Genomic DNA, 23575 nt, shown 5'->3' with positions numbered 1-23575 from the left:
CATTGTTTCAAAGAAAAATACATGATGCTCAGCCATAAAAAACACCCATGTATGTATATTGTAACAAAACAGTGAGACTAAGGTTCCAGCGTTCAGACTTTAATAGTAATAATAATAATTAATATTATATTAAAGCGCACGAGATTTTTTATATGGTCTACAGTATATGGAGATATAATTTGTGCTGTGACTTGTGACTAAAAATTTGTAATAACCATTAGTATTTGATTATAGGATGTTAAATGGACACAATATTCCAATTATCAATGCAAACATGAAAGAAGAACTTAATTTTGGAGAGCTTTTAGAATCGTGTTTGTGGCTAGAAATAACAGGTTTGAAGGTTCAGATTAAGGATAGATGATATAAATAATCGCTTTTCCAGAATAATAACAAATATAGTGATTAGCTGTTTTCTGACTTTGTCAACAACAGCAATGTCCGACAACCCCTTAATGCATCACAAGTAATTGAGTCTAAGCGCCTCCTAGGGTGGATCCAGAAAACAGTCCCTGCCCAGATCCATGCTGTGAAAGCCACGCGCGTTACAGTATTTATACAGTAACGCGTAGTATATACAGCACATAGTGTTGATGAGCTGTAAAATCGCACCTTATGATAATAATAATATTAACTTCTGGCTTCTGATTTGTAATCGCGAAGGATAATGATGGTGTTGCTGCTGTTGGGAGCCCTTGTTTCTGTGGGTGAGTAACTGAAAAAAACGTTTCCTCGTGGAACAAAGAGTTGGAGACGCTTCTTTGTTGACTGTAATATACACAAATGGCGTAGGCTGTAGGCTAATGTAGGCTACAATAATAAATCAGTGGTATAAACTGTAGCCCCGTTGATTAATAATTCGGACGTACATGTTTACATCGCGGGTGAACGCCGCTCTATGTGTGCATGCGAGATAAGGACAATCTGCGTGTTTTTTCATTACTTTTTTTCACGGATCTGTTATTACGATCAACTCACATGTAGAATTTACTATAATAGTTATATAGAATGGACTATATTAGTGGGTGAGAATGAAGATGGCCTCGGTTTCACTTCACAAACACTGAACAGTTTGACAGGGAGTCGCAGTGCGCCCCCTCCCGGCTGCTCAGCCTCTTGTCATCCTCAGCACAGTTCTACTGCATCCTCCTTCAGGAACAGATGATCATACCTTCATTAAGTGTGAATATTTTCTCCTTAGGCCTCTCCGAATTTGTAGAAAAGAAGTATGGGGCGACATGGATCGTGGATTTGCCCATAGAAACGTATTCCATTGAATATGGGGACTTGGGGTCAAGAGTCTTGTGGAAACGTGACGACCCTTCATACTCTCAGGACAGCAGGCTGCAGGTGACACCTACCTCTTTCACCATTAGACAGGTGACACAGAGAGACAGTGGCCTCTATGTGATGAAACACAAATATAATTTTGAGCTGAAGAGGAGGACGCTAACGGTGAAAGGTGAGACATTTCTTCGTGTCTCAGCTGATCTGATTTGTTCGTCTTTTTGTTAAGTCACTGTTGCTGTTCATTACCATAAATCAAATGAGCTGACAAATTTATTGTAGTTCATTTGTAGTTTTTATTGCCTTATTGCATTAGATGGAGGTCTGTATTTGAATCCTAACAATAACTGGAGCCTACACTGCTCAGGGTTTGGTATTGGTTACCAGTATCTTTAACCTTCTCTGTCTTTTCTATCCTCTCGTCTAGAAAATGAAGAGTCCTACAACTTGGTTTCAGGTGAAGAACTCAGGTTCTCCTTTGATTTGGAGCCAAACGTCTGCAACATTTACTTCATCCCAAAAACTAAGTTTGTCGACAAAAGCCTAGAGACTGTAATAGTTCGTCAAGGAAAGCTGCAGACGGGTTTGGAGGAGTTGAACTGTTCTGGGTTTGAGCTGCTGAGGCCGTGTGGGATTTTAATGAGGGACCCACAGACGTCATGCGAGGGATACTTTGAGATCAGAGACGGCCGCAGTGACAAGGCGTTAGTCGTGAAGCTGAAAGCGATTGGTGAGTGGACTGTGATTAGCTTTTTCTTCTTCTGTGGTCTATATTCTAAACCGGTTATCTGCTGACTACTTTCAGGAACACATAAAGACCCTCTCTACACAGCCATTGCTGTTACTGTTGGCGTTGTTGCACTTATCGGCTGCTGCTGCGTGAAGTGCTGCAAATGCTTGGGATCTTCTGATGAGAACGCCTCTGAACCAGCTGTGACTCTTCAGGGGGTGAACTGAACCGGCATCACACACATTTTTTCTGAGTTGAGAAATTGCTTGTTTTTCTTCTGTTTGTTCATTTCTTTGCCTACTCCAAACTGCAGTATAGCTATGAGCCTGCTGCACCAGGGCAGCCCAGTCAGCCTTTGATGCCACCGTACCCAGTGCCTGCTTATACTCACAGCAACCCGCTGGTTAGTGTGTGTTCTCCGTTGAACATCTCCTTACGCTGTGTTATCGCTTCAGCTCTGAACGCCCACCCTCCTTTCCTCTGCAGGTACAGAACCCACCGGCCGTGAACGCTGCTAATGCTGAGGTGAGACTCTCCTTCTCAGTCTGAGCAACACTTACGTCTCGTGTCTTGTTCTATTAATGCCATGTTCTCTCCAGGTTCCAGCTCCGGCTGATGATGCGACTGTCCTCAGCCCCAGTGACGAGCCGCGGTTCGAGCTAAAGGGGATGCGCTTCCCCTTGTCGCTTCCTCTCAGTTCAGACTCAGCTTACCAAGATGTTTATACCTCAGACAAACTCAACTTCAAATGAAAGCCTTCATTCACAAGGGTCTATCCTGAAGTATGTTACTGTGACACTGAATATATAAATAGGAGATATTCCTATTTATCATTAGCTGCCTAGTTATTACAAATAATGTGCATTTTTATAGGACCTATGTAAAAAGGTGCTTCCACTCATTTCTCATTTTTATTATGGGTGACACCAACCTAAGAGCCTGTCAATGTGCTAAGCAGGGCATTGGACTTGTACACAACGTCCACAGGGTCCGATGTGGATGTGATGTACAGTCACAGTTTCAGTGAATCCTTCCTTCCATTCCTGCAGGGAAGATACAAAACGTAGCCTCATGATTAATGTATGAATGTGTGTAGTTGAGACAAGACAGGTCAACTTACAGTAGTCATAACTACATTAGACACATGTCACACGTGCACGTGTGTTTTTATTGGCGCTGATTGTTAAAACATGAGAACCACTACCTGCCTTATGCAGCTTTCAACAGGAAGCGGCATCACTGAATCTTATCACATGTTCACTTGAAACACGTCTAAAGCTTTAAAATTATGCAATAGACTTGTTGATGTTGCCTATTTTGCCTGAATGCATGTTAATGTCTGTTACTGCACACACATCTGTGTTTATATACATATAACTCTTGTCTTTGGGAGCCACAATTCGTATTTGTATGTTTTCATAAATGCATGTTAATGTCTGTTACTGCACATACACCTGTGGTTATATACATATAACTCTTCTCTTTGGGAGCCACACTTCGTATTTGTATGTTTTCATAAATCTATGTTGTATCATGTGCATTAAAGCTGTTAACACTACTGCGAGCAGCAGCTCATCAGAAAATAAATTCCTCTGGTTCCCAGAGAAAACTTAACTGAGCGCAAGGTGCATCTTCATGTGTTGTTATGGGAAACTACAAGGCCACAGGGACCAGTTACACATGAGCACAGGCCCCCTTCTTTTATTTCATCTGGACGGTTGTATTCTCAGTGGCTCCTACGTAAGAATACGTCCCCTGTTTCGATTTGTTGACACGTCGATGTGGCAACAGATTGAACACTTGCACCAAAGGATACTGATGTACTGGGCGTCATTGTTTTAAACTAAAAAATATGCTCAGCCATGAAAAACAATCATACAGTCAAAGAACACTTAGCAGTGTATATTGTAAGAAAATAGTGTCAGACAGAGGCATTCAGACTATAATATTATTAATTATTATATTATTATTATTAATATTATTCAGAACTGGATAGCTTTCATGGTCTTTTGTGTGGTGAGAAGTAACAGGTTTGAAGGTTCATATTAAAGATAGGTGATATAAATATTTAATTTTCCAGAATAACAACAAATTTAGTCGCCAATTAGCTGTTTTCTGAGTTGGCCAACCGTAATTTCCAACACCCCTTAAATGCATCATATGTTATAGAATCCACAGTAACCGCCTCGTTTCAGGAACCGTCAGGAAGCGAGCGTGATGCAGGACCCGCATGCACAGCCGGAGACAAACTAGCTGGGATGTTAGTTTATTGGCAATCACTCCAGTAAACAACAGCAGGCAAGAATCAGTCAGACAGGCAACGGTCAGCAACGGGCGATCCAGATTACAGGCAAAAGCACCGACAGGGAACAGGCGAAGACTGGTAAATACGACAAACGAAACACGGTTTTATTCGAGCAGGAGCTGATGATGAACCGCTGGACTGAGGTGATAACACGCTACGATCTGGCAGAGAACTGAGGTATGAGCTGGGAACTAAACACACTGAGATAACTACTAAACGGAAACAGATGACAGGGCACGTGACTAGAAAAGTAAAGCCAGAACTAAAACCGGTAGAAACAAAACAGGAAATGTCAAAACTAAACAGGAAATGGCAACCAAAGGTCCAGACGTGACACCTCGTAGGTGGCTCCATGAAACATCCCCTGCCCAGAACTAATCGTTAAACTGCAGAGCTGCTTATGATGATTTGCTGAGTGTTAATGAGTTTTCCAATTGTACTTTAAACAGCAAATACCACTACTACTGTGGCTTCTGATTTGTGATCACGGTGGAGAAGAATGATAGTGCTGCTGCTGTTGGGAGCCTTTGTTTCTGTGGGTGAGTAACTGAAAAAACGTTTCCTCCTTCAACAAAGAGTTAGAGACACTTCTTTGTTGACTGTAATATACACAAGGGCATTAACCTGTAAACTACATTATTAAATCTGTGGTATAAACTGTAGCCTCGTTGAAGCCTCCTGTTTTATCATCACTGTTTTGTAACTGATTCGTTATTAAGATCCCCTTAATCCCATCGTATGAATGAACTACATTAGTAGGTGAGGATGACGATGGTCTGGATTTCACCACACAAACAGTAAATAGTTTGTCCTCAAGATGATCATACCTGCATTAAGTGTGAATATTTTCTCCTTAGGTCTCGCTGATGTTGTAGAAGAGAAGTATGGGGCGACATGCATCATGGATCTGCCCACAGACACTTACTCCATTGAATTTGAGAGTTTTAGGACCTGGCGACCAAAGGTCTTGTGGAAACGCGACGACCCTTCATACTCTCAGGACAGCAGGCTGCAGGTGACACCTTCCTCTTTCACCATTAGACAGGTGACACAGAGAGACAGTGGCCTCTATGTGATGAAAGACAAATATAAAAACGAGCTGAAGAGCAGGACACTGAAGGTGAAAGGTGAGACATATCTTGTCTCAGCTGGTCTGATTTGTTCGTCTTTTTGTTGAAGGTACACTGCTCGGGTTTTGGTATTGGTTCCTAGTAACTTTAGCTTTCTCTGTTATTTCCCTCTTCTCATCCAGAAAATATGGAGACCTACGAATTGGGTTCTGGTGAACAACTCAGGTTCTCCTTTGATTTGGAGCCAAATGTCTGCAACATTTACTTCATCCCAAAAACCAAGTCTGAAGACAGAGGCTTAAAGATTGTAATAGTCGATCAAGGAAAGCTGCAGACGTATTTGGAGAAGTTGAACTGTTCTGGGTTTGAGCTGCTGAGGCCGTGTGGGATTTTAATGAGGGACCCACAGATGTCATGCAAGGGATACTTTGAGATCAGAGACGGCCGCAGTGACAAGGTGTTAGAGGTGGAGCTGAGAAAGACTGGTGAGTTGACTGTGATTAGCTTTTTCTTCTTCTGTGGTCTATATTCTAAACCTGTTATCTGCTGACTAGTTACAGAAACACATACAAAAGACCCTCTCTACACAGTCATTGGTGTTTCTGTTGGGATTGTTGCACTTATCGGCTGCTGCTGCTGCTGCGTGAAGTGCTGCAAATGCTTGGGATCTTCTCATGAGACCGTCTCTGAACCAGCTGTGGCTCCTCCGGAGGTGAACAGAACCGGCATCACACACTTGCACTGAGCTGAGAAATCGCTTCTGTTTGTTCATTTCTTTGCTTACTCCAAACTGCAGTATAGCTATGAGCCTGCTGCACCATGGCAGCCCAGTCAGCCTTGGCTGCCACCGTACCCAGTGCCTGCTTATACTCACAGCAACCCGCTGGTTAGTGTGGTTTCTCAGTTGAACCTCTCCTTACGCTGTGTTAGCGCTTCAGCTCTGAACGCCCACCCTCCTTTCCTCTGCAGGTACAGAACCCACCGGCCGTGAACGCTGCTTATGCTGAGGTGAGACTCTCCTTCTCAGTCTGAGCAACACTTACGTCTCGTGTCTTGTTCTATTAATGCCATGTTCTCTCCAGGTTCCAGCTCCAGCTTATGATGCGACTGTCCTCAGCCTCAGTGACAACGAACCGCGGTTCGAGCTGAAGGGGATGCGCTTCCCCTTGACGCTTCCTCACAGTTCAGACTCAGCTTACCAAGATGTTTATACCTCAGACAAACTCAACTTCAAATGAAAGCCTTTATTCACAAGGGTCTATCCTGAAGTATGTAACTGTGACACTCAATATATAAATGGGAGATGCCTGGTTATTACAAATAATGTGCATTTTTATAGAACCTATGTAAAAAGGTGCTTCCACTCATTTCTCATTTTTATTATGGGTGACACCAACCTAAGAGCCTGTCAATGTGCTAAGCAGGGCATTGGACTTGTACACAACGTCCACAGGGTCCGATGTGGATGTGATGTACAGTCACAGTTTCAGTGAATCCTTCCTTCCATTCCTGCAGGGAAGATACAAAACGTAGCCTCATGATTAATGTATGAATGTGTGTATTTGAGACAAGACAGGTCAACTTACAGTAGTCATAACTACATTAGACACATGTCACACGTGCACGTGTGTTTTTATTGGCGCTGATTGTTAAAAAATGAGAACCACTATCTGCCTTATGCAGCTTTCAACAGGAAGCGGCATCACTGGATCTTATCACATGTTCACTTGAAACACGTCTAAAGCTTTAAAATTATGCAATAGACTTGTTGATGTTGCCTATTTTGCCTGAATGCATGTTAATGTCTGTTACTGCACACACATTTGTGGTTATATACAAATAACTCTTCTCTTTGGGAGCCACACTTCGTATTTGTATGTTTTTTTATAAATCTATGTTGTATCATGTGCATTAAAGCTGTTAACACTACTGCGAGCAGCAGCTCATCAGAAAATAAATTCCTCTGGTTCCCAGAGAAAACTTAACTGAGCGCAAGGTGCATCTTCATGTGTTGTTATGGGAAACTACAAGGCCACAGGGACCAGTTACACATGAGCACAGGCCCCCTTCTTTTATTTAATCTGGATGGTTGTATTCTCAGTGGCTCCTACGTAAGAATACGTCCCCTGTTTCTACGTGTTGACACGTCGATGTCGCAACAGATTGAACACTTGACTGGGCGTCATTGTTTTAAACTAAAAAATGTGCTCAGCCATGAAAAAAAATCATACAATCAAAGAACACTTAGCAGTGTATATTGTAAGCAAATAGTGTGAGACTGAGGCATTCAGACTATAATAATAATAATAACAATAATAATATTTTATATAATAATTATTATTACTATTACAATAATAATATTTTATATGATAATTAAAAAAATAAATAATCATTTTTATAATTTTATAACTTATAACTAAATAATAACTTAGTTTAGTTTAAATAACTAGACGGAAACAGATGACTGGGCACGTGACTAGAAAAGTGAAACCATCCATCCATTTTCCAAGCTGCTGTATCCCATATGCTGGGTCGCGGGGGTGCTGGAGCCTATCCGAGCTGGGCGAGAGGCAGACAACACCCTGGACGGGTCGCAGGGCAACACACAGACAGACGACCACTCACACCTACGGGTGGAGGGATAAATGGATGGATGGAGAGAAGCCAATCAACCTAATGCACGTCTTTGGACTGTGGGAGGAAGCCGGAGAACCCGGAGAGAACGTGCAACCTCCACACAGAAAGGCACAAGGGCTGCTGTGGTGGAAATTTTCCATAAAGAAGTAGATGAGAGAGAGTTGTCCTTTTGTGCGATTTATTGAAATAATAAAGAAAATAAAAATAATGGGGAAAGCAAATAAAAAGCATGGATGTTGATCGTGCACATCAACAAACCAAAAACCAGCTGGGGAGATCAGTGCACACACCACGAAGGTGTGATGCAAAGAGCCCACGATCCTAAAGTTACTTCTGTCCTTTAGCTTCTCTGTCCGACTAGGGTGGAATGTCTTTCTAACCCAATCTAATTACATGCACCATCTCCTCCCTGTTGCAGTGTGTGTGAAGATATTTACATTCTCACACCTGCATCGCTGACGTCCAACTATCTGTGAGAAAGGAGCACCAAGTCTCAACAGACAGAGACACAACTCCCCGACCTTGGGTTTGGGAGCTAGAGTTGAGAGTCTATCAGGCAGAGACAACCATTGAACAATCTAGGTGAAATGTCAAATGCATACAGTAAGACAAAACATAAGATATTAATTGCAGAACATAAGTCATAACTCGTATAATAACTGCATAGAAATGCATAGAAATAAGGAAGACACATAAAAATAAGGAAGAGACAATTTTTCCCATAACAGCTGCCTCCGGGAATCGAACCCAGAACCTTCTCGCTGTGAGGCGACGGTGCTACCCACCGCCCCAAAACCAGAACTGGAAACAGGAAATGTCAAAACTAAACAGGAAATGGTAACCAAAAGCCCAGACGTGACACCTCGTAGGTGGCTCCATGAAACATCCCCTGCCCAGAACTAATCGTTAAACTGCAGAGCTGCAGTGTTAATGAGTTTTCCAATTGTACTTTAAACAGCAAATACTACTACTACTGTGGCTTCTGATTTGTGATCACGGTGGAGAAGAATGATTTTGTTGCTGCTGTTGGGAGCCTTTGTTTTTGTGGGTGAGTAACTGAAAAAAACGTTTCCTCCTTCAACAAAGAGTTAGAGACGCTTCTTTGTTGACTGTAAACTACTAGTCACTCAACTCAACTCGCATTAATCTGTAAACTACATTATTAAATCTGTGGTATAAACTGTAGCCTCGTTGAAGCCTCCTGTTTTATCATCACTGTTTTGTAACTGATTCGTTATTAAGATCCCCTTAATCCCATCGTATGAATGAACTACATTAGTAGGTGAGGAAGACCATGGTCTGGATTTCACCACACAAACAGTAAATAGTTTGACAGTTTGTCCTCCAGATGATCATACCTGCATTAAGTGCGAATATTTTCTCCTTGATCTTGAGGTCTCGCTGATGTTGTAGAAGAGACGTATGGGGCGACATACATCATGGATCTGCCCACAGACACTTACTCCATTGAATATGAGGGTTACGATGAGATGGCGTTAGAGTTGAATCTGAGAAAGATTGGTAAGTGGACTGTGTTTAGCTTTTTCTTCTTCTGTGGTCTATATTCTAAACCTGTTATCTGCTGACTACTTACTACACATAAAGACCCTCCCTACGGAACCATTGGCATTACTGTTGGGGTTGTTGCACTTATCGGCTGCTGCTGCTGCTGCGTGCAGTGCTGCAAAGTCTTGGCATCTTCTGTTAAGACCGTCTCTGAACCAGCTGTGGCTCCTCCGGAGGTGAACAGAACCGGCATCACACACTTGCACTGAGCTGAGAAATCGCTTCTGTTTGTTCATTTCTTTGCTTACTCCAAACTGCAGTATAGCTATGAGCCTGCTGCACCATGGCAGCCCAGTCAGCCTTGGCTGCCACCGTACCCAGTGCCTGCTTATACTCACAGCAACCCGCTGGTTAGTGTGTGTTCTCAGTTGAACCTCTCCTTACGCTGTGTTAGCGCTTCAGCTCTGAACGCCCACCCTCCTTTCCTCTGCAGGTACAGAACCCACCGGCCGTGAACGCTGCTAATGCTGAGGTGAGACTCTCCTTCTCAGTCTGAGCAACACTTACGTCTCGTGTCAAACTCCCAGCCACTGGTTTTGTGTAGTAAGAACTATTTCAGTTTCTATTAATGCCATGTTCTCTCCAGGTTCCAGCTCCAACTGTCCTCAGCCTCAGTGACGACGAGCCGCGGTTCGAGCTGAAGGGGATGCGCTTCCCCTTGTCGCTTCCTCTCAGTTCAGACTCAACTTACCAACATGTTTATACCTCAGACAAACTCAACTTCAAATGGAAGCCTTCATTCACAAGCAATATATAAATAAGAAATGTGCCTTACTCATTTTAGATGCTAAACAACCTAGGAGCCTATCACTGTGGCAAGCAGGGCTTATACACAACGTTTACAGGATGTGAATGTGATTTACAGTCACAGTTTGCCCACAGTGTTCAATGAAAACCACCATCTGCCTTTTCCCCCTGCCGCTTTCAACTGGAAGCGGCATCACCTCTGAACCGAGCGGTTTGAATGTGTCAGTCAGCAGTAACCACACACTTGAAACAATTTTAAGGCTTTAAAATTTCTTCAGTTCAATAGACTTGTTCAAGTTGTATACTGTATTTTGAATGAATGTCTGTTACATACATCTTTGGTTATATACATTTAAAATTGTGTATTGTATTTTTTTAAGCCATACAAACTGTATTTGTATGTTTTGATAAATGTGTTTTGTTTCAATTTTTAAATTGTTGTACAAATTTGTTCCACAACCTTGACTTTAAACTTGACTTATAACAATATTCTATAATTTACCACTATACGAGCTGCAGCCACGCAGCCCATCAAGTAAAAAAATACCCTCCACTACACAACTGGTTCGCAGAGGAAACTCTGAGCACGAGTTGCAGCTTCATGTGTTCTTATGGGAAACTACGACGCCACAGAGACCAATTACCCACACGCAGAGTAACGTAAGAAAGCTTTCAGATGCCTCCAGGTTTCAATGCATCATATCACTTAAGAGTGAGTGATGAGCAGCGGACCAATCTCCGCCCTCTTTTATGCCCCGTCTGCAGCAACCGGCCGTGGATTGCGCTGTTTTGGTGCCTGTTGCTTTAAATGATAATGAGCCTGTTACAACCGCTCCCCATTCCCACATTCGGCGCTGCCATGGTAACCGTTGAAGCTACAACATAATGTACACAAAGCAGACACTGGCCTGAGGTCTGGATTTTATGGGTTTTAAATGACACAACATCTGAACTGGGGCGTTTTGTAAAGTCCTCTCATTACATTATTTCCATTTCTACAATGAGATTTACATCAATGTAAATACATTGTAGTTCTGCCTCTGATGATGGAGGGAGGCTGTGACACACTTGAACCTGCTACGTCCGCTGTGGCCACTTGTCTCGCCCACAGCACAGTGTGGGAGGAAAGTGAGGTGAGTTTTGCAGGAATAGTCATCGTGCGGTAGCTGCGTGGCCTAGTTGCTCCCCCTCCAGTGAAGTGGCAGCGGCGATAGTGGGTGAGGACAGGAAGCTTCCGACTCACTGAGCACCGGGGAGGCATATGAGATGTCGACAGGCCAGATCAGCCGTAGCTGAAGAAACTGGGACATCAAGGCTTTCTTATTCTTATTCTTTTCCCTATTCTTATTCTTAAGGCTGAAAGTGGCTGCCAATAAAAAATGTAAATATGTTCATGATCCCCAGAGGATACAGGACATTTGCTTAAAGCTAAATCCAAATCCCTGATTATCACTGAAGTATTGTGGAAATTTTGCCTCCTTGATTCTTAAGATGCTACTGTAGAATAATTTCTGCACATTAATCCATTACTTCTGTTTGTTTTGGATTAATTTTGTCATTTTATGAAAACAAGCAAAATGAGAATGTTTAATACAAATCCCAGAGATTACTTTATTTCCCACAATAGTTTAAAACACACACAGGAACAATCAATGACTATCTTCTTAATCAACTTCACCAGTGCCTCTGTCCATATTAGAGCCCCGGACCTCCACCCCAGCCTCTCACTGCTCCCCTTTCCTCTTCTCCACGGCCTTCAGGCGGCCCTCCAGGGTGCTCAGCCGACGCTCCACCGCGCACGACTTCTCCGAGTGGGACGTGAGCAGAGTCAACAGGACGCACGCCAGCACGAGGCCGGCGACGCGGACCGCCGTGGTCTCCGCCGTGGCCGCCTTGTCGGTCACCATCAGACCGAAGAGCCACAGCGCCAGCACGGTCTTCACCACCCAGAACACCTGCCTCAGCACGGCGATCAGCAGACGGAGCACGACGGTCAGCACCCAGTAGCCAATGAGAGCCAGCAGCCCCCACTGAGCGAAGGCCCTCACGCCCTCGGGGGTGAAGCGAGGCAGCGTCAGGGCAACTGTGGAGAGAGGGCATAAGCAACAGAGCATAAAGATACCTGTTGGGGCACAGGAGCATCCAATCATGGGTATAAAGGTGCGGCAGCACATCGCCCTGAGGGAGAATCAAGCCTGCATATTTTCACCTGCTGATAAATCTTTTGTCACCACCTGCTTTGCTCATAGTGACTCATACACTCACACAGAGAGAGAGCAGAGCCAGCAGCCAAGCACATAGACAAACACAGGATGGGGTCCGACGCGGCACCTACCGTCACATCCCGTGACCCTGAGGATCTCTGTGACGTACACAGCGATGACGTTCAGGCCACTTGCGGCTCCTTCAGCGAGGAACCCGATCACCGTTTCCAAAAACTGTGGAAGAACAGTGGAAACGAGCTTTACTTTGACGTTGAAGGGACAGCGCACGCACAGAGGTTGTAGAGGTCATGATCAGAACTGCACAAATAATGTTTACAGGATCACAATGCAAAGACGTGATCACATCAAAATGGAACCTCTAGGACTCAAGTTACAGTAAGTGTTAATGATCTGAACCCCATAAGAAGAAGTGTTGTATTGATGGCCTGAGCAGACACTTGTGCAAGTGGCAGCTGGACAGTGTCGCTCTCTATTCCTGCAGTCTGAAGTCAACACACACACACACACACACACACACACACACACACACACACACACACACACACACACACACACACACACACACACACACACACACACAGCCTCATCCGCTGAAGTCAAGGGCAGTTCAAGAAAGTTGGGTGCATATCTTATCTGCACCTGTTGCACCGGACATAAGTGAGAACTGTCCCATATGTCACAGTATAAATAAAGCTTGTGTCAGTGAGTGTGTCTATGTCGCTCAAAACACACTGATAACAATATTATTATTATTATATATTATTAGATTATAATATACCATTATTTCCACTAGTTATAAGCTATACGGTTTTAAATTATTATAAATAAGTATACCTACTAATAGTGATGGTTAAATTCTTACTTGGTCTTGTATCAGATGATCAACTCGCCAGCATGTAAACTGTGTCTCATCACTACAGGCTCCATAGCAGGACGACACCGCTTCGCATGCAAATACAGAACCCTGCGCCTTCGCAACGCTCCTGCGCTCTGCACTGATAATGTGGAGTGACCTACACTGAGCCAAATGAGGGGACTCCCTGTTTAACACCCAGTCAGAGGAGGCTCAAGTGGGACACGGGACATGTCTTACCGTGGCCACCGTGTGGACGTTCTCCTGACCAAGCAATGACTCAAGAAACAACACAGCACTCTGAGGAAAGGAAGCAGGGAGACGGAGAGCGCGTGAAAGCATGAAATGGGGCAGAGACGATGGGATCAGAAGGGAGATTAGATGGGAATGGATCAATGTGAAGACGTGGAGGTAGAGAGATAAAAAGGTGGTTAGGTTAAGCATTAAGAACAGCAGCAAAGGTCTCAGTGAAGTTGGATCAGAACACATTAACAATCAAAAGAAACTGGAGCACACGGATCTGGGCGTGCGCTTCCTCCCCGTACCTCAGCCGTGGAGCGAATCACGCCCGTCCCCAGCACCGACTCCGCGTAGCGCTGGACCTCGTGGCAGGTTCCCGCGATCAGGGTCTGGAGGGTCACCGTCGGAGGGCTCTCCGCGCTCGGCTTGGCCCGCTGGGCGCCGTCTGCAGCCCAGGCCAGCGCCAGGACCAGCGCCAAGCACGCGTGGATGGAGGGGGACGAGCGAGCCATGGCGCACGAGCCGCGCCCAGAGCCAGACGCGCGACTGGGAATCGACCTGGGAGCGACGAGGACCAAAAACGTCTAGTGCCAATAATGTATGCGCCGCGGCGCCGAGCGGGCCGCGAGAGGCTTGCGGGTCCAAGAATTAAAAATGGCTTCAGGCGAGAGCAGTCACGGGCTAGAGAGCGCACGTCAAAGCCCGCATGCTTCGGCTCCAGGAGGAACACGACCGACCGACCCGACCCGAAAAGCAGGGCTCCGCTTCACCAACACGACAAAAGCGAGACTTCAGAGGGAAGCGGGGCCGCTCCGCTCACTGTGCCTATATTAGGGAAGGAAGCGGTGCTGGAATAATCCAACGGGGCCGATTCATTTAAATACGTCCAAAAGCAGAAGGTGCTAACAATGGAAAAAAAAATCACACAGAAACGTCCCAGAAGCGTGTTCCTTTATGAAACACGGTGGCGTTGCGCCGAGCACGAGCCTCCTAAAGCCTCTTATTCAGATCGCTCGGGTTTAATGTTCCTTTGTGCCTGAGCTGCATCAAACACTGGTGGATGGATTAGGTTGCACAACCTTTTCTCAGCGCTCCCCTGTCGCTGTACCGGCGCGACACTCCCTTCCTCCCAGCGTCTCTAACCACCGAGCCCGGATAGAGAATATAATAGTCTGGATGGAAGGAGGAGGAGGAAAGGAGGGGGGGGGGTGTTCAGCACAGAGATAAACAGAGATTTGCACACTGGGAGTTGTGGTTCGGCAGATCAGGTCAAGCAATTAACAGCTCACTGAAGCCGAAGCGGTTTTGATGTCAGTTTAATGACTAGTAGAACAGTAAATACACAGCATTGACTCCGAAGAGACCAAAAAAGGTAAATATCAAATAAAAAAAGAAACATGGACATACAATATGTACATAAAACCAGCGTGACACGCATCCACTGTGCTGGGCAGGCTGCTTTCTCAGTGTACTAATCTATTCTTAGACTGGTTGCTTTAATGGTTTGTGTACATGCACACACGCACGCACGCACTCACTCACTCACACACCTCTCAGTAAGAAATGCCAACTTAACGAATCTGCGACGGCATGTGAGAACACAGTGAGGCAGATTCTGGAGATGATTTCAGTCAATATTTAAAATAAAAAAAAAACACATGAAAAGGCAAAGCGTTGAGCTCAGGGCGTCGGCGTGGCCCCTGTGAGGCTGGACTCAAGGGGAGCGATTCGCACGGGTCCTGTCCTGTAGATGGATGGCGACGGGCAGCACGCACTCGGGAGGGAAACGTTGGCGCCGCGGCGAGCGCCGCTCCCGGCAGAGTTTGTACCGCCGCTCAACTTCTCGACCCCCTCTCAGTACAATTTGTGGCGGAAGCTTCAGCCGATGTAAATGCGATGGAAGTCGTTGGCCCCGAAGGCGGCGTTGCATTTGGGACACTTCCTCTGGCGTGTGTCGTAGCGCGTCTTCACACACTCGAAGCAGAAAACGTGGAAGCACTTCGTCAGCACCGCATCCTTCACCCGAGAGTTGCAGCAAGGACATGTTAGACGTGCCTGAGGGAAGAGGGAGGGGGGAGGGGGGGGGGGTGAGCAAGTCATGGTTTGAACAACAAAGGGAGAAGCCATTTTTGTCCTCAGCTGAGTGGCTCATAATGAGTGGACGTGCATATCTAGGGCAGCAGTGAGGCTGTTACAGAGACAGATCTTTACACCCTAGTGCCCTTAACAGAGAACACAACACGTGATATGGAGGCTGATGATGAAGCTTAATGTGGACATTACACATTTAAGACCACGAGGAGTCGACCCAGAGAGCAGAAATAGAACTGCTGACGCTGTCCTTGGATCCCTTTCATTATAAAGAACACTTTACACTGTAATTTGTAATGTAATCTAAAAGCCGGCCTGCGTTTTGAGCTACAGAAATCTAATGGACATGATTCCAAAGACAGTGACTTAATGTGATACTGAATGTTCCCACAGTTGGGTGGAATTTTAAGTGGTTTACTGTGTTCCTGTGGAAAGAGTGTGATCGCGCCGACAGCTCTCGTTTGGTGCAAATCAGAGTGAAGATGATAACTGGTTGGTTCAATTACACTGGCCACAGTCACAGGCCCTGAGGTTTCAGTTAGGTACGATATACACATCTTTATGTTAGCGTTACCCAAAAAGCCATGTTTTTAAATCACTGCACTTCACAGATGACCCAACATGCAGCGGGAGATTATGGCTAAGGTGTTAAGGAGCCTGACGCTGTGTTCCAACTGGGCATAAAGCCTCCACTCCACCAGAGCCATAGGCTCAGAACAGAGGAGGATGGGGGAAGGAGGCCTTAAAGACACAGGAGTCGCATAGAATTTTAGTCTCAAGGCTCTTTTTGCATAAAGAGGTATTGTAGTATTTATTGGCACTATTACTCGAAAGTCATCTGATTTCAAGCAGAGCCCCAGAATAAAACATTAACTGCAAGCACAACAAAGCCATTTTACTCCAAACAGGTCAACAGAAACCTACCTTATAATCGTTTATTTCTTCATTTAGGATGTCGTCTCCATTGCTGATTTTCTCTGCAGGTTTCTTGGCCTTCTCAATCTTTATCCTCAGTTTAGAAATGTCCTCCTGAAACACATTTAAAGTCAAAAGGCTCAGTTTGATATATTTTTTTATAAGATTTTTTTTTTTTACACACGTTTTTTGGGTGCACTTATTAATTTGTTTAACTTTACCTGTGCTCGTCTGGCATTAAAGGACTCTTTCTCCCTGGAGATGCTGTTCTCCACCACCTCTTCTCTGACCAGACTGAGTCTCTGCTGAACCTGCTCCAGCTGAGTTCGTACCTCCTCCGACAACAGCGCCGACTCCTGAGCCTGAGGATCAAAAAGAGGTCTTCATTTGTGCCTAATGGGTCATTACAGTTACTGCTTAAGCAACAGCTAAATGCTTCTTTGACTCCGTGCCTCGTTTTTACAGAGTGATGGTACCTTGCGTTTGTTCATGTCCAAAGCTTGTGTTCGAAGAGCCAGCTCCCTCTCTGCAGTGCTGATGGTCCCCTGAAGGAGGCGCTCCTTCTCCTCGAGCTTCCTCACCACCTGCAGCTGGGCATCGACCTAACCAAAGGTTTTAAGATCACAGAGCTAATTAGAGATCATAGAACATAAAATGTCTATGGTAAAACTGAAAACGTATTGGCCAGAACAGTGCAGAGAAATGAGTGGGTGTAAGAGCACCAGGTAGACTTATTGTTTTTTCAGCGTGTCCTGGCATATTTAAGGTTTATTTTTCTTTTCAGGTTCAGCTTTGTGGAGTTGCCTCATGGCTCACCTGAGTTTTTAACGTGAGCAGTTGGTCGGCCAGCTCCTCCTTCTCTTCTTTTAACAACTTGTGGATCTGGTTGGACTTGATCCGCTCGCTCATCAACTTGAAGTTGGCATCATCTTTTTCTCTGAGCTGCTGCATAAGGCGAATGTTTTGTTCCTGCATGTCCTCGAAGGCCTGACCAGTCACGTCCATCTCGCTCAGCAGCGCGTCCTCCTCCTGTAGAGGAAGCACAGAGGAGTCAGCGTGTCAAATGAAAAGTGAACGTGGTTTGTGCAAGTACACAAAGTAACTGCTGGACAAACCTGTTTGGCTATAGACAGTTTCTTGTTGAGGATGTCGATCTGCTCCTCCACAGACCGGATCTTCCTCAGTGCTTCTTCATCTGCCATTTTCTTGCCCTCCCTTCTCTCCCTCTCTTCCAGCTCCCTCAACCTTTGTCGCAGCTCTTCTCCCTGAGAGAAGGAAATTAGACTTACATATTTCTGCCTTTCTCAGATAGAAGAAAATGAAGGCAAAAACAAACATTGTGCATATCAAGTCAGACAATAATTTAAAATGTGAACAGATGCTATGATGTGCAGATCACCTCAGACTTTGCCTTCTTCTCTGCAGCCATGAGCTGAACTTTGTCTCTTTGCTCTTTGGGTGCAGACCGGTACATGTCCAACAGCAACTTCATTTCTCTCTGAGACTCCTGTGCTTTCCTGCAGAGTCGCAGTGAGGAACTTTAATAAAACTATCAACTATCATCCAAATAAAGAACAGAAGAATTAAAAGGACTGAAGAAAAATATTGAATAAGAAAACAATAGTAGCATTTTAATCTGCTATTTCTAAAAACACATCACTGCTGACCACTAGTGAATTAGCCACAGAAGCTGCTGATTCTACAAAAACAATAAAAAGAAATTGGTTGATAAAACGAGACTGAGCTTTTTAAGTCTTACTTGAGTTCTGCTCGGACGATCTTAAGCTGCTCCATCTCCTTCCTCTTGGACCCTCCAACCATAGCTAGGCGCTCTCCAGGTAAGTCCTCAGGTTGACTGCTACTTCCAGGCTTGTCCTTTTCTTCCTTTATCATGCTGCTGCTGCTGCTTCCACTCATGCGTGTCGGCCGTTCTCTCTCTCTGTCTCGCTCTCTATCTTTCTCCTCTTTCTTTATAGTGTCTTTCTCTTTCTTTTCTTCCTTCTCTTTCTTCTCTTCTTTGTCATCCTCCTTCACTGTTGCCTCTGGTTCTGCTCCTTGCTCTATTTTCACAGAGATGCCTGTTGAAAATTAGTAAAAGTCAAAAAGATATTATTCACGTTATCTCAATGTCTTACTTTACCGTTTTCACTTCCTTTACAGTGCTCAAAAATACCATCAATACTTCTTTCAGACTAATAAATAGTACCTAAGCTTGTATTGTCAATTAACAAAGCGTTAATTACCACTGCTGTTGGGTGTTGAGGAGCCATTATCAGGATCCGTCTTAACCGCAGGTTCTCCAGAAATGGGAGGAATGGAGGGCGAAGTTGTCTCATCCTTCACATCCATCTCTGTGCTTGACTGGGATTGGAGGATGGCATTGCCCTTTGAAGCTCGGAGCTAGGGCAGGAACAGGCATATGTTGTAAGTTTCAGGATGGCTTGGTGTCCTTTTCTGTTACTTAATTTCCAAAACATTATATTAGGTGTACACAATGTCATGTTGTGCACTACATATATAAAAGCAGTACTCTACAAACTGGAGCTGATAGTCTTGACAATCAGTAGAGTTAATTTGTGATAAACTGAACTTCTGTCCTACCTGGTTGAGTTCAGACTGGGCCTCTCTCAGTCTCAACTTGTATTTCACCACCTCTCCCTTCATCTGTTGATTGTGTGTTTGCAGAGTGCTAATTAAATGACGCATCTCCCTGTTAATTGGACCTGAGACAAAGAGGCAGTCACATGAATAAAAACAGTACAATAGTGAGATGCTAAAAAATAAAATGTTGGACTATGTATGAAGCTTTACTGTGTTCTTGGCCAAAACCATAAACAAGAATAAACAAGAATTCTTTTGTTACCTGCTTGTTCATTGGCAGCTAGAGTCTGTTCAAATTCAATGCGCAGCATCTCATACTCCTTCCTGACCTGAGCCAACGTGTCCTCCAACTGAAACACTTCTGTACGAACCTTTCTCTGCAGAGCCACTTCATCATTCTGCAGAAAGGCTCAAGATTAGGAAAAAAAAAACAAGCTACAGTAGGAGACACTGATACACACACTGGAGAATCTAACCTCCATGTGCTCCAGCTGTCGAAGCCTTGCTGTTCTTGTAGTGTTAAGGCGAGCACGCGTCTCATCCAATTGAGCCTTGAGGATTAGGGACTCGTTGTAGAGCACAGAAAACTGTGACTGCAGACAACGATATTCTGCAGTTTCTTTCACCAGGCCTTCCGCTCGGCTTAGCAGCTCTGCCTGAAAGGACGGAAAACAAAGAAGTTAAACGGGGGGGAAAAAAAACACATGACAACAAAAACGCAGAACGCAATCCAATACTGAATAATCAACTAAAAGGCATCTTTGACAGATACCACGTACTTTCATGTTGTTATTCTCTTGCTCAACATTCTGCAGATCCTGTTGAAGCTTCTGCAGCTCCACATGGCGGTTTTCTGCCAGTTCCCGGTTCTCCTCCAACTCGCTGTTCATTTCCTCAAACTGTTGTAGAGGAAAAAAATATGTTTCCCCCTCTGACACTGCACCTTGTATACACTTAACAGTATGAATAATTCCTACCTTTCGTTTGTTAATAGTAATGGTTCCACAGACACTGCTGGCCTCCCCACAGACCTTATAGCCTTTGCTGGTTACCTGAGATGCATTATAAACAAGGTTATAACATATTTCAAAGTTAAACATTTTGACATAACAATGTCAGTGACAGAATTTGCAACACAAATTTCCATCATTCTCACCCTCTCCAGTATGTCACTCAGGTGTGTATTGAGTCGATTTTCTCTACGTCGAATCTTCTCCATGTCCCACTGGAGTTCCTCAATCAGAACTTGTAGCTCACTGATACGCTGGTCTGCTTTGTTCACTGCACGACCCAGAGCCCGGGACTAGACCAGACAGAGGACAGAAACACAACAATGCATTTCTTCAAGCAAAGCAAAGAAAAGCAGAGGCTCATGATTGACAAAAACTCAACACAAATGATGTTACCAGCAAACAATATTTTAAGTAAAAGCAATGGGTTGAAGAAATATTTATCAAAAGGTTCAGCAGTTCCATCAACTGAAAAATAAACTGTACCTCGCTGGTCATGTGACTGTGCTTCTGCTTTAGATCCTCAGTCAACTGTTGTAGCCTTTCATTTTCACTGGTCAAAAGGGAGTTTAGTTTGGAGGCTGCCTGCCATCGACTGCCCTCTGGGAAAAAAGAAAATGAAAATAGCAGATTTTATGGGCAGCAAACAATATGATGTATTCAACCCAAATCCATTTCATAACTTCTTTCTCCACTTTCCCTTTCATCTCACCAGCTCCGGAATCCGGTTCTGCCTTCAGCTGATCTACAGTGTTTTTCAGACACTCATAGATCTCCACCACCCGACTGGCCTGTTTAAGGCTGGACTCCACTCTCTCCTGAAGTTCAGCCTCCATCTCTTCACTGCTACTACTCGCCAGTGTAGCCAGAAAAGAGTTGGCTGTCTCCCCTTGGTGGCCTGTGTGACATTAAAAAAAAAAAGCTTTAATTAGATTTCTGGTAAATCATTATTTCATTAGAAATGTTATGACCCTGTGTCAGGTTCCTCTTTACCCCTGTCCTTGGCCCTCTCCTGGTTGGAGTCCCCATCAGGTTCTGGGGTTTCAGGTTTCAGGCTACGTCCCTCAGCTGATGGGGACTTCTCAGGTTCACTGCTCGCTTGGTCATAATGCCTTATTATCAATCGAACATTTTCATCAAACTAAGGAAAGAGGAAACCAGGGAGTGGACTTTTAAACATTCCAGTGATGTGGTACTGACAATCTGAACATAGCTATTCAGTCTGTACCTGGTTCCAGTATCTATTTAGAATCAGCAGACTGGCATCATCTGTGGCCTGACGGGTCTCCAGTCTCTCAATTCGCTCCCGCAGCTCATCTTCAATCACCTGTAAAACAAAAAAGAAGCCAATCTTTCTAAAAGCAGGAGGGGAAGCAGCACAGATTTGAAATCATATGACAGGCTGTAAAAAAAAAAAAGCTCAGTTAAGCCGTTCACCTGTCTTTGGTCAAGGGCTTCTCCCAACTTTCGGTTCTTAGCCTGTAGAGCTTTGATGTCTTGTTCCTCCTGAAAAGCAATTCAAACGAATATGAAACAGCAGCACACACTTTACACGCGTGTTGTTGAACGTAGGTTACCGGCGTGTGGGGCAAATAAAGAGCCGCTCACCGAGTTGGACACCCCGCCTAGCTTGATGACAGTTTCCACCGCGGTGCTCCCGCTGGCAGCTGCGCTGACACCGGCGCCCCCGTCCTCTCCGTCCCTCTCCCTCCGCTTCTCTGGAGGCACACCGGAGGACGAGGAACCGCAGGGGTCTGCAGGACGCTTCTGTCCCGACATCCTCAGGCTCCTGGAACAAGCACAGCCGTAGAAGATGTGGCTGGTGAAGAAGACAGTTTCACATGCAGAAATGTTCTGCGAGCGCGTCAGTTAGCCACACTGTAATGCTAGCTGCGTTGCATTTAATATGCGAAGTGGCCAGAATATGAACCGTGCTCAAAATGCGAAACATTCGATTGAAAGAAATGCACTTGAAGTATGTGCTGAGGCATCGCAAACCCCAAACGAGCCGCTTTGATCGGTCAATGAAAACCGTTTGCTAACATTAGCCGCTAGCTAACGTCACTCAGAAATACGACTAATGCTTAGAATTCTAGATCAGCAGACTTATGCGTTTAATTTGCAAAACTGCCGTCATACAGTTACACGTACTAGGAGTCTCGCCGCTTTGAATGTTACGAGTTTTACGGTATTAACTGAATCTGTCGGTAAATGTTGATGTTGCGTCTCTTTGCCTCTCGGAAACGGAAGGATTCCCGATCCAGGCGGGGCCACCTACAGACGGCGCTGCGCCCCCTGGCGGCGGGGAGGGGCAGCGCCGAGACCGGCTGGATGTTCTCAAAAGACCTGAATAGTCGATAACGTCTAGGCTGGACTGTTTGCGGCAATGCTCATGGTGTATTATTAAAACGCTGCTGCCAATACTTTTTCCACCATCTCAATGAATGTGTGATGTCTATGTTCAATAAAAACACAGCAAATTGCAAACAGGGCCATTACTTGCAGTGACAACCATATATAATGCAGCTGAATAACATACTGTATCTACATACATTTAAACAAACCACATTTTGTCAACTTTGTACAGATGCATGGGTCAATGGAAGCTGTCATGCCTGCCAATATTGCAGTAATTATCTGGCAACCCATCATTCCTTTAGTGTTAACTTGTATTTTCTTTGCCTCTGTTTGGTGTAAACTGTGTCTGGACAACCCTTCACGTTCTCTGTATGTCTATTATTCGGCCCTTATGTAAAAATACTGAACTTCGACCAGTAATACCAAAGGGGACTTTGCACAGGGTGCAGAGTCCAGGTTGTGCAAAAGCTGGTTTGTCATTATTTGTGATTCAGAGATCCACTGCAGCCTATCAGTCTAAATATCCCTATCAGCTGAGGTCAGCCATGGACTGACCACTTACAACAGTCAATACGTGAACTGTTTATGCGTGACGTGGTTGATAAGCAGTGTGACGGATTAACACAGAAAGACAAGGTCCAAACTAACTGGACACAGAGGATATGTTCAAACAAACATATACTCTGCTTCCAGCTAATTACTTGGACCAGCAGTGCAGGAAACAGCAGTGGGTTAAAAAACATCAGTTAAGTGTTAGTGTAATGCAATTCAAGCTAATTAAGATTTCCTGGTGTAAATTGGTGAGAATGCCAGATATGGATGCGTTTAAAGCCTTTTTTATGAATGATAGTTTGATTCGCAGATTCTGTGAGGAGAACCAGTGCAGTAAACAACAGCACAAAGGGGGGGCGGGGAACCTGAATTACCACATCGCAGCGGA

At 44.7% G+C, this 23575-nt stretch overlaps 4 protein-coding genes and 2 long non-coding RNA genes across 11 annotated transcripts; 4 read left to right on the top strand and 2 right to left on the bottom strand.

Annotated features, from left to right (window-relative positions):
* The first annotated feature begins 109 nt into the window (after positions 1–109).
* LOC114864584 (uncharacterized) lies at positions 110–3636 on the top strand. Its single transcript, XM_029165470.3, has 7 exons — positions 110–707; positions 1202–1462; positions 1715–2017; positions 2093–2235; positions 2331–2420; positions 2504–2542; positions 2617–3636. Exons 1-7 carry the CDS (start codon positions 668–670, stop codon positions 2767–2769), a joined length of 1029 nt encoding a protein of 342 aa, XP_029021303.1. The 5' UTR covers positions 110–667; the 3' UTR covers positions 2770–3636.
* A 540-nt stretch (positions 3637–4176) lies between these two features.
* Positions 4177–7358, top strand: LOC114864582 (uncharacterized). 3 transcript variants are annotated; one of them, XM_029165469.3, is made up of 8 exons: positions 4177–4400; positions 4772–4861; positions 5180–5449; positions 5575–5877; positions 5947–6104; positions 6189–6278; positions 6362–6400; positions 6475–7358. In XM_029165469.3, the coding sequence occupies exons 2-8, from the start codon at positions 4822–4824 to the stop codon at positions 6628–6630; spliced, it is 1056 nt and encodes a 351-aa protein (XP_029021302.1). In that variant the 5' UTR covers positions 4177–4400; positions 4772–4821; the 3' UTR covers positions 6631–7358. The 3 variants fall into 3 exon arrangements, with proteins under 3 accessions (XP_029021302.1, XP_029021301.1, XP_055368523.1); XM_029165468.3 differs by having other exon boundaries at positions 4178–4499; XM_055512548.1 differs by lacking the exon at positions 4177–4400 and adding an exon at positions 4536–4662.
* A 2256-nt stretch (positions 7359–9614) lies between these two features.
* On the top strand, positions 9615–10742 carry LOC129604739 (uncharacterized). Its single transcript, XR_008695922.1, has 4 exons — positions 9615–9771; positions 9856–9945; positions 10029–10067; positions 10182–10742. It is a non-coding gene; the product is annotated as an uncharacterized LOC129604739 (long non-coding RNA).
* Positions 10743–11928: 1186 nt separating this feature from the next.
* Positions 11929–14814, bottom strand: LOC114864002 (transmembrane protein 109-like). Of its 2 annotated transcripts, XM_029164591.3 has the most exons (4): positions 13966–14814; positions 13661–13720; positions 12678–12780; positions 11929–12425 (listed from the first exon to the last, which is right to left on the bottom strand). In XM_029164591.3, exons 1-4 carry the CDS (start codon positions 14170–14172, stop codon positions 12067–12069), a joined length of 729 nt encoding a protein of 242 aa, XP_029020424.1. In that variant the 5' UTR covers positions 14173–14814; the 3' UTR covers positions 11929–12066. The 2 variants fall into 2 exon arrangements, with proteins under 2 accessions (XP_029020424.1, XP_029020425.1); XM_029164592.3 differs by lacking the exon at positions 13661–13720 and having other exon boundaries at positions 13966–14812.
* Positions 14815–14960: 146 nt separating this feature from the next.
* LOC114863984 (E3 ubiquitin-protein ligase BRE1A-like) lies at positions 14961–22574 on the bottom strand. 3 transcript variants are annotated; one of them, XM_029164567.3, is made up of 22 exons: positions 22429–22574; positions 21886–22066; positions 21715–21783; positions 21506–21604; positions 21271–21418; positions 20990–21175; positions 20764–20879; positions 20424–20570; positions 20245–20319; positions 20047–20166; positions 19744–19923; positions 19530–19665; positions 19268–19389; positions 18910–19066; positions 18426–18744; positions 18066–18183; positions 17782–17931; positions 17483–17695; positions 17143–17268; positions 16888–17028; positions 16676–16780; positions 14961–15715 (listed from the first exon to the last, which is right to left on the bottom strand). In XM_029164567.3, the coding sequence occupies exons 2-22, from the start codon at positions 22054–22056 to the stop codon at positions 15539–15541; spliced, it is 3075 nt and encodes a 1024-aa protein (XP_029020400.1). In that variant the 5' UTR covers positions 22057–22066; positions 22429–22574; the 3' UTR covers positions 14961–15538. The 3 variants fall into 3 exon arrangements, with proteins under 3 accessions (XP_029020400.1, XP_029020401.1, XP_055368300.1); XM_029164568.3 differs by having other exon boundaries at positions 22474–22567; XM_055512325.1 differs by having other exon boundaries at positions 22512–22527.
* LOC129604706 (uncharacterized) lies at positions 15711–19528 on the top strand. The gene is made up of 2 exons (XR_008695855.1): positions 15711–16293; positions 16363–19528. It is a non-coding gene; the product is annotated as an uncharacterized LOC129604706 (long non-coding RNA).
* Positions 22575–23575: the final 1001 nt, after the last annotated feature.

This window comes from Betta splendens, chromosome 10 (assembly GCF_900634795.4).
Source record: "Betta splendens chromosome 10, fBetSpl5.4, whole genome shotgun sequence".
Taxonomy (NCBI): domain Eukaryota; kingdom Metazoa; phylum Chordata; class Actinopteri; order Anabantiformes; family Osphronemidae; genus Betta; species Betta splendens.
Note: the sequence above shows the minus strand (reverse complement) of the source record. Positions and strands in the feature narration are given on the sequence as shown.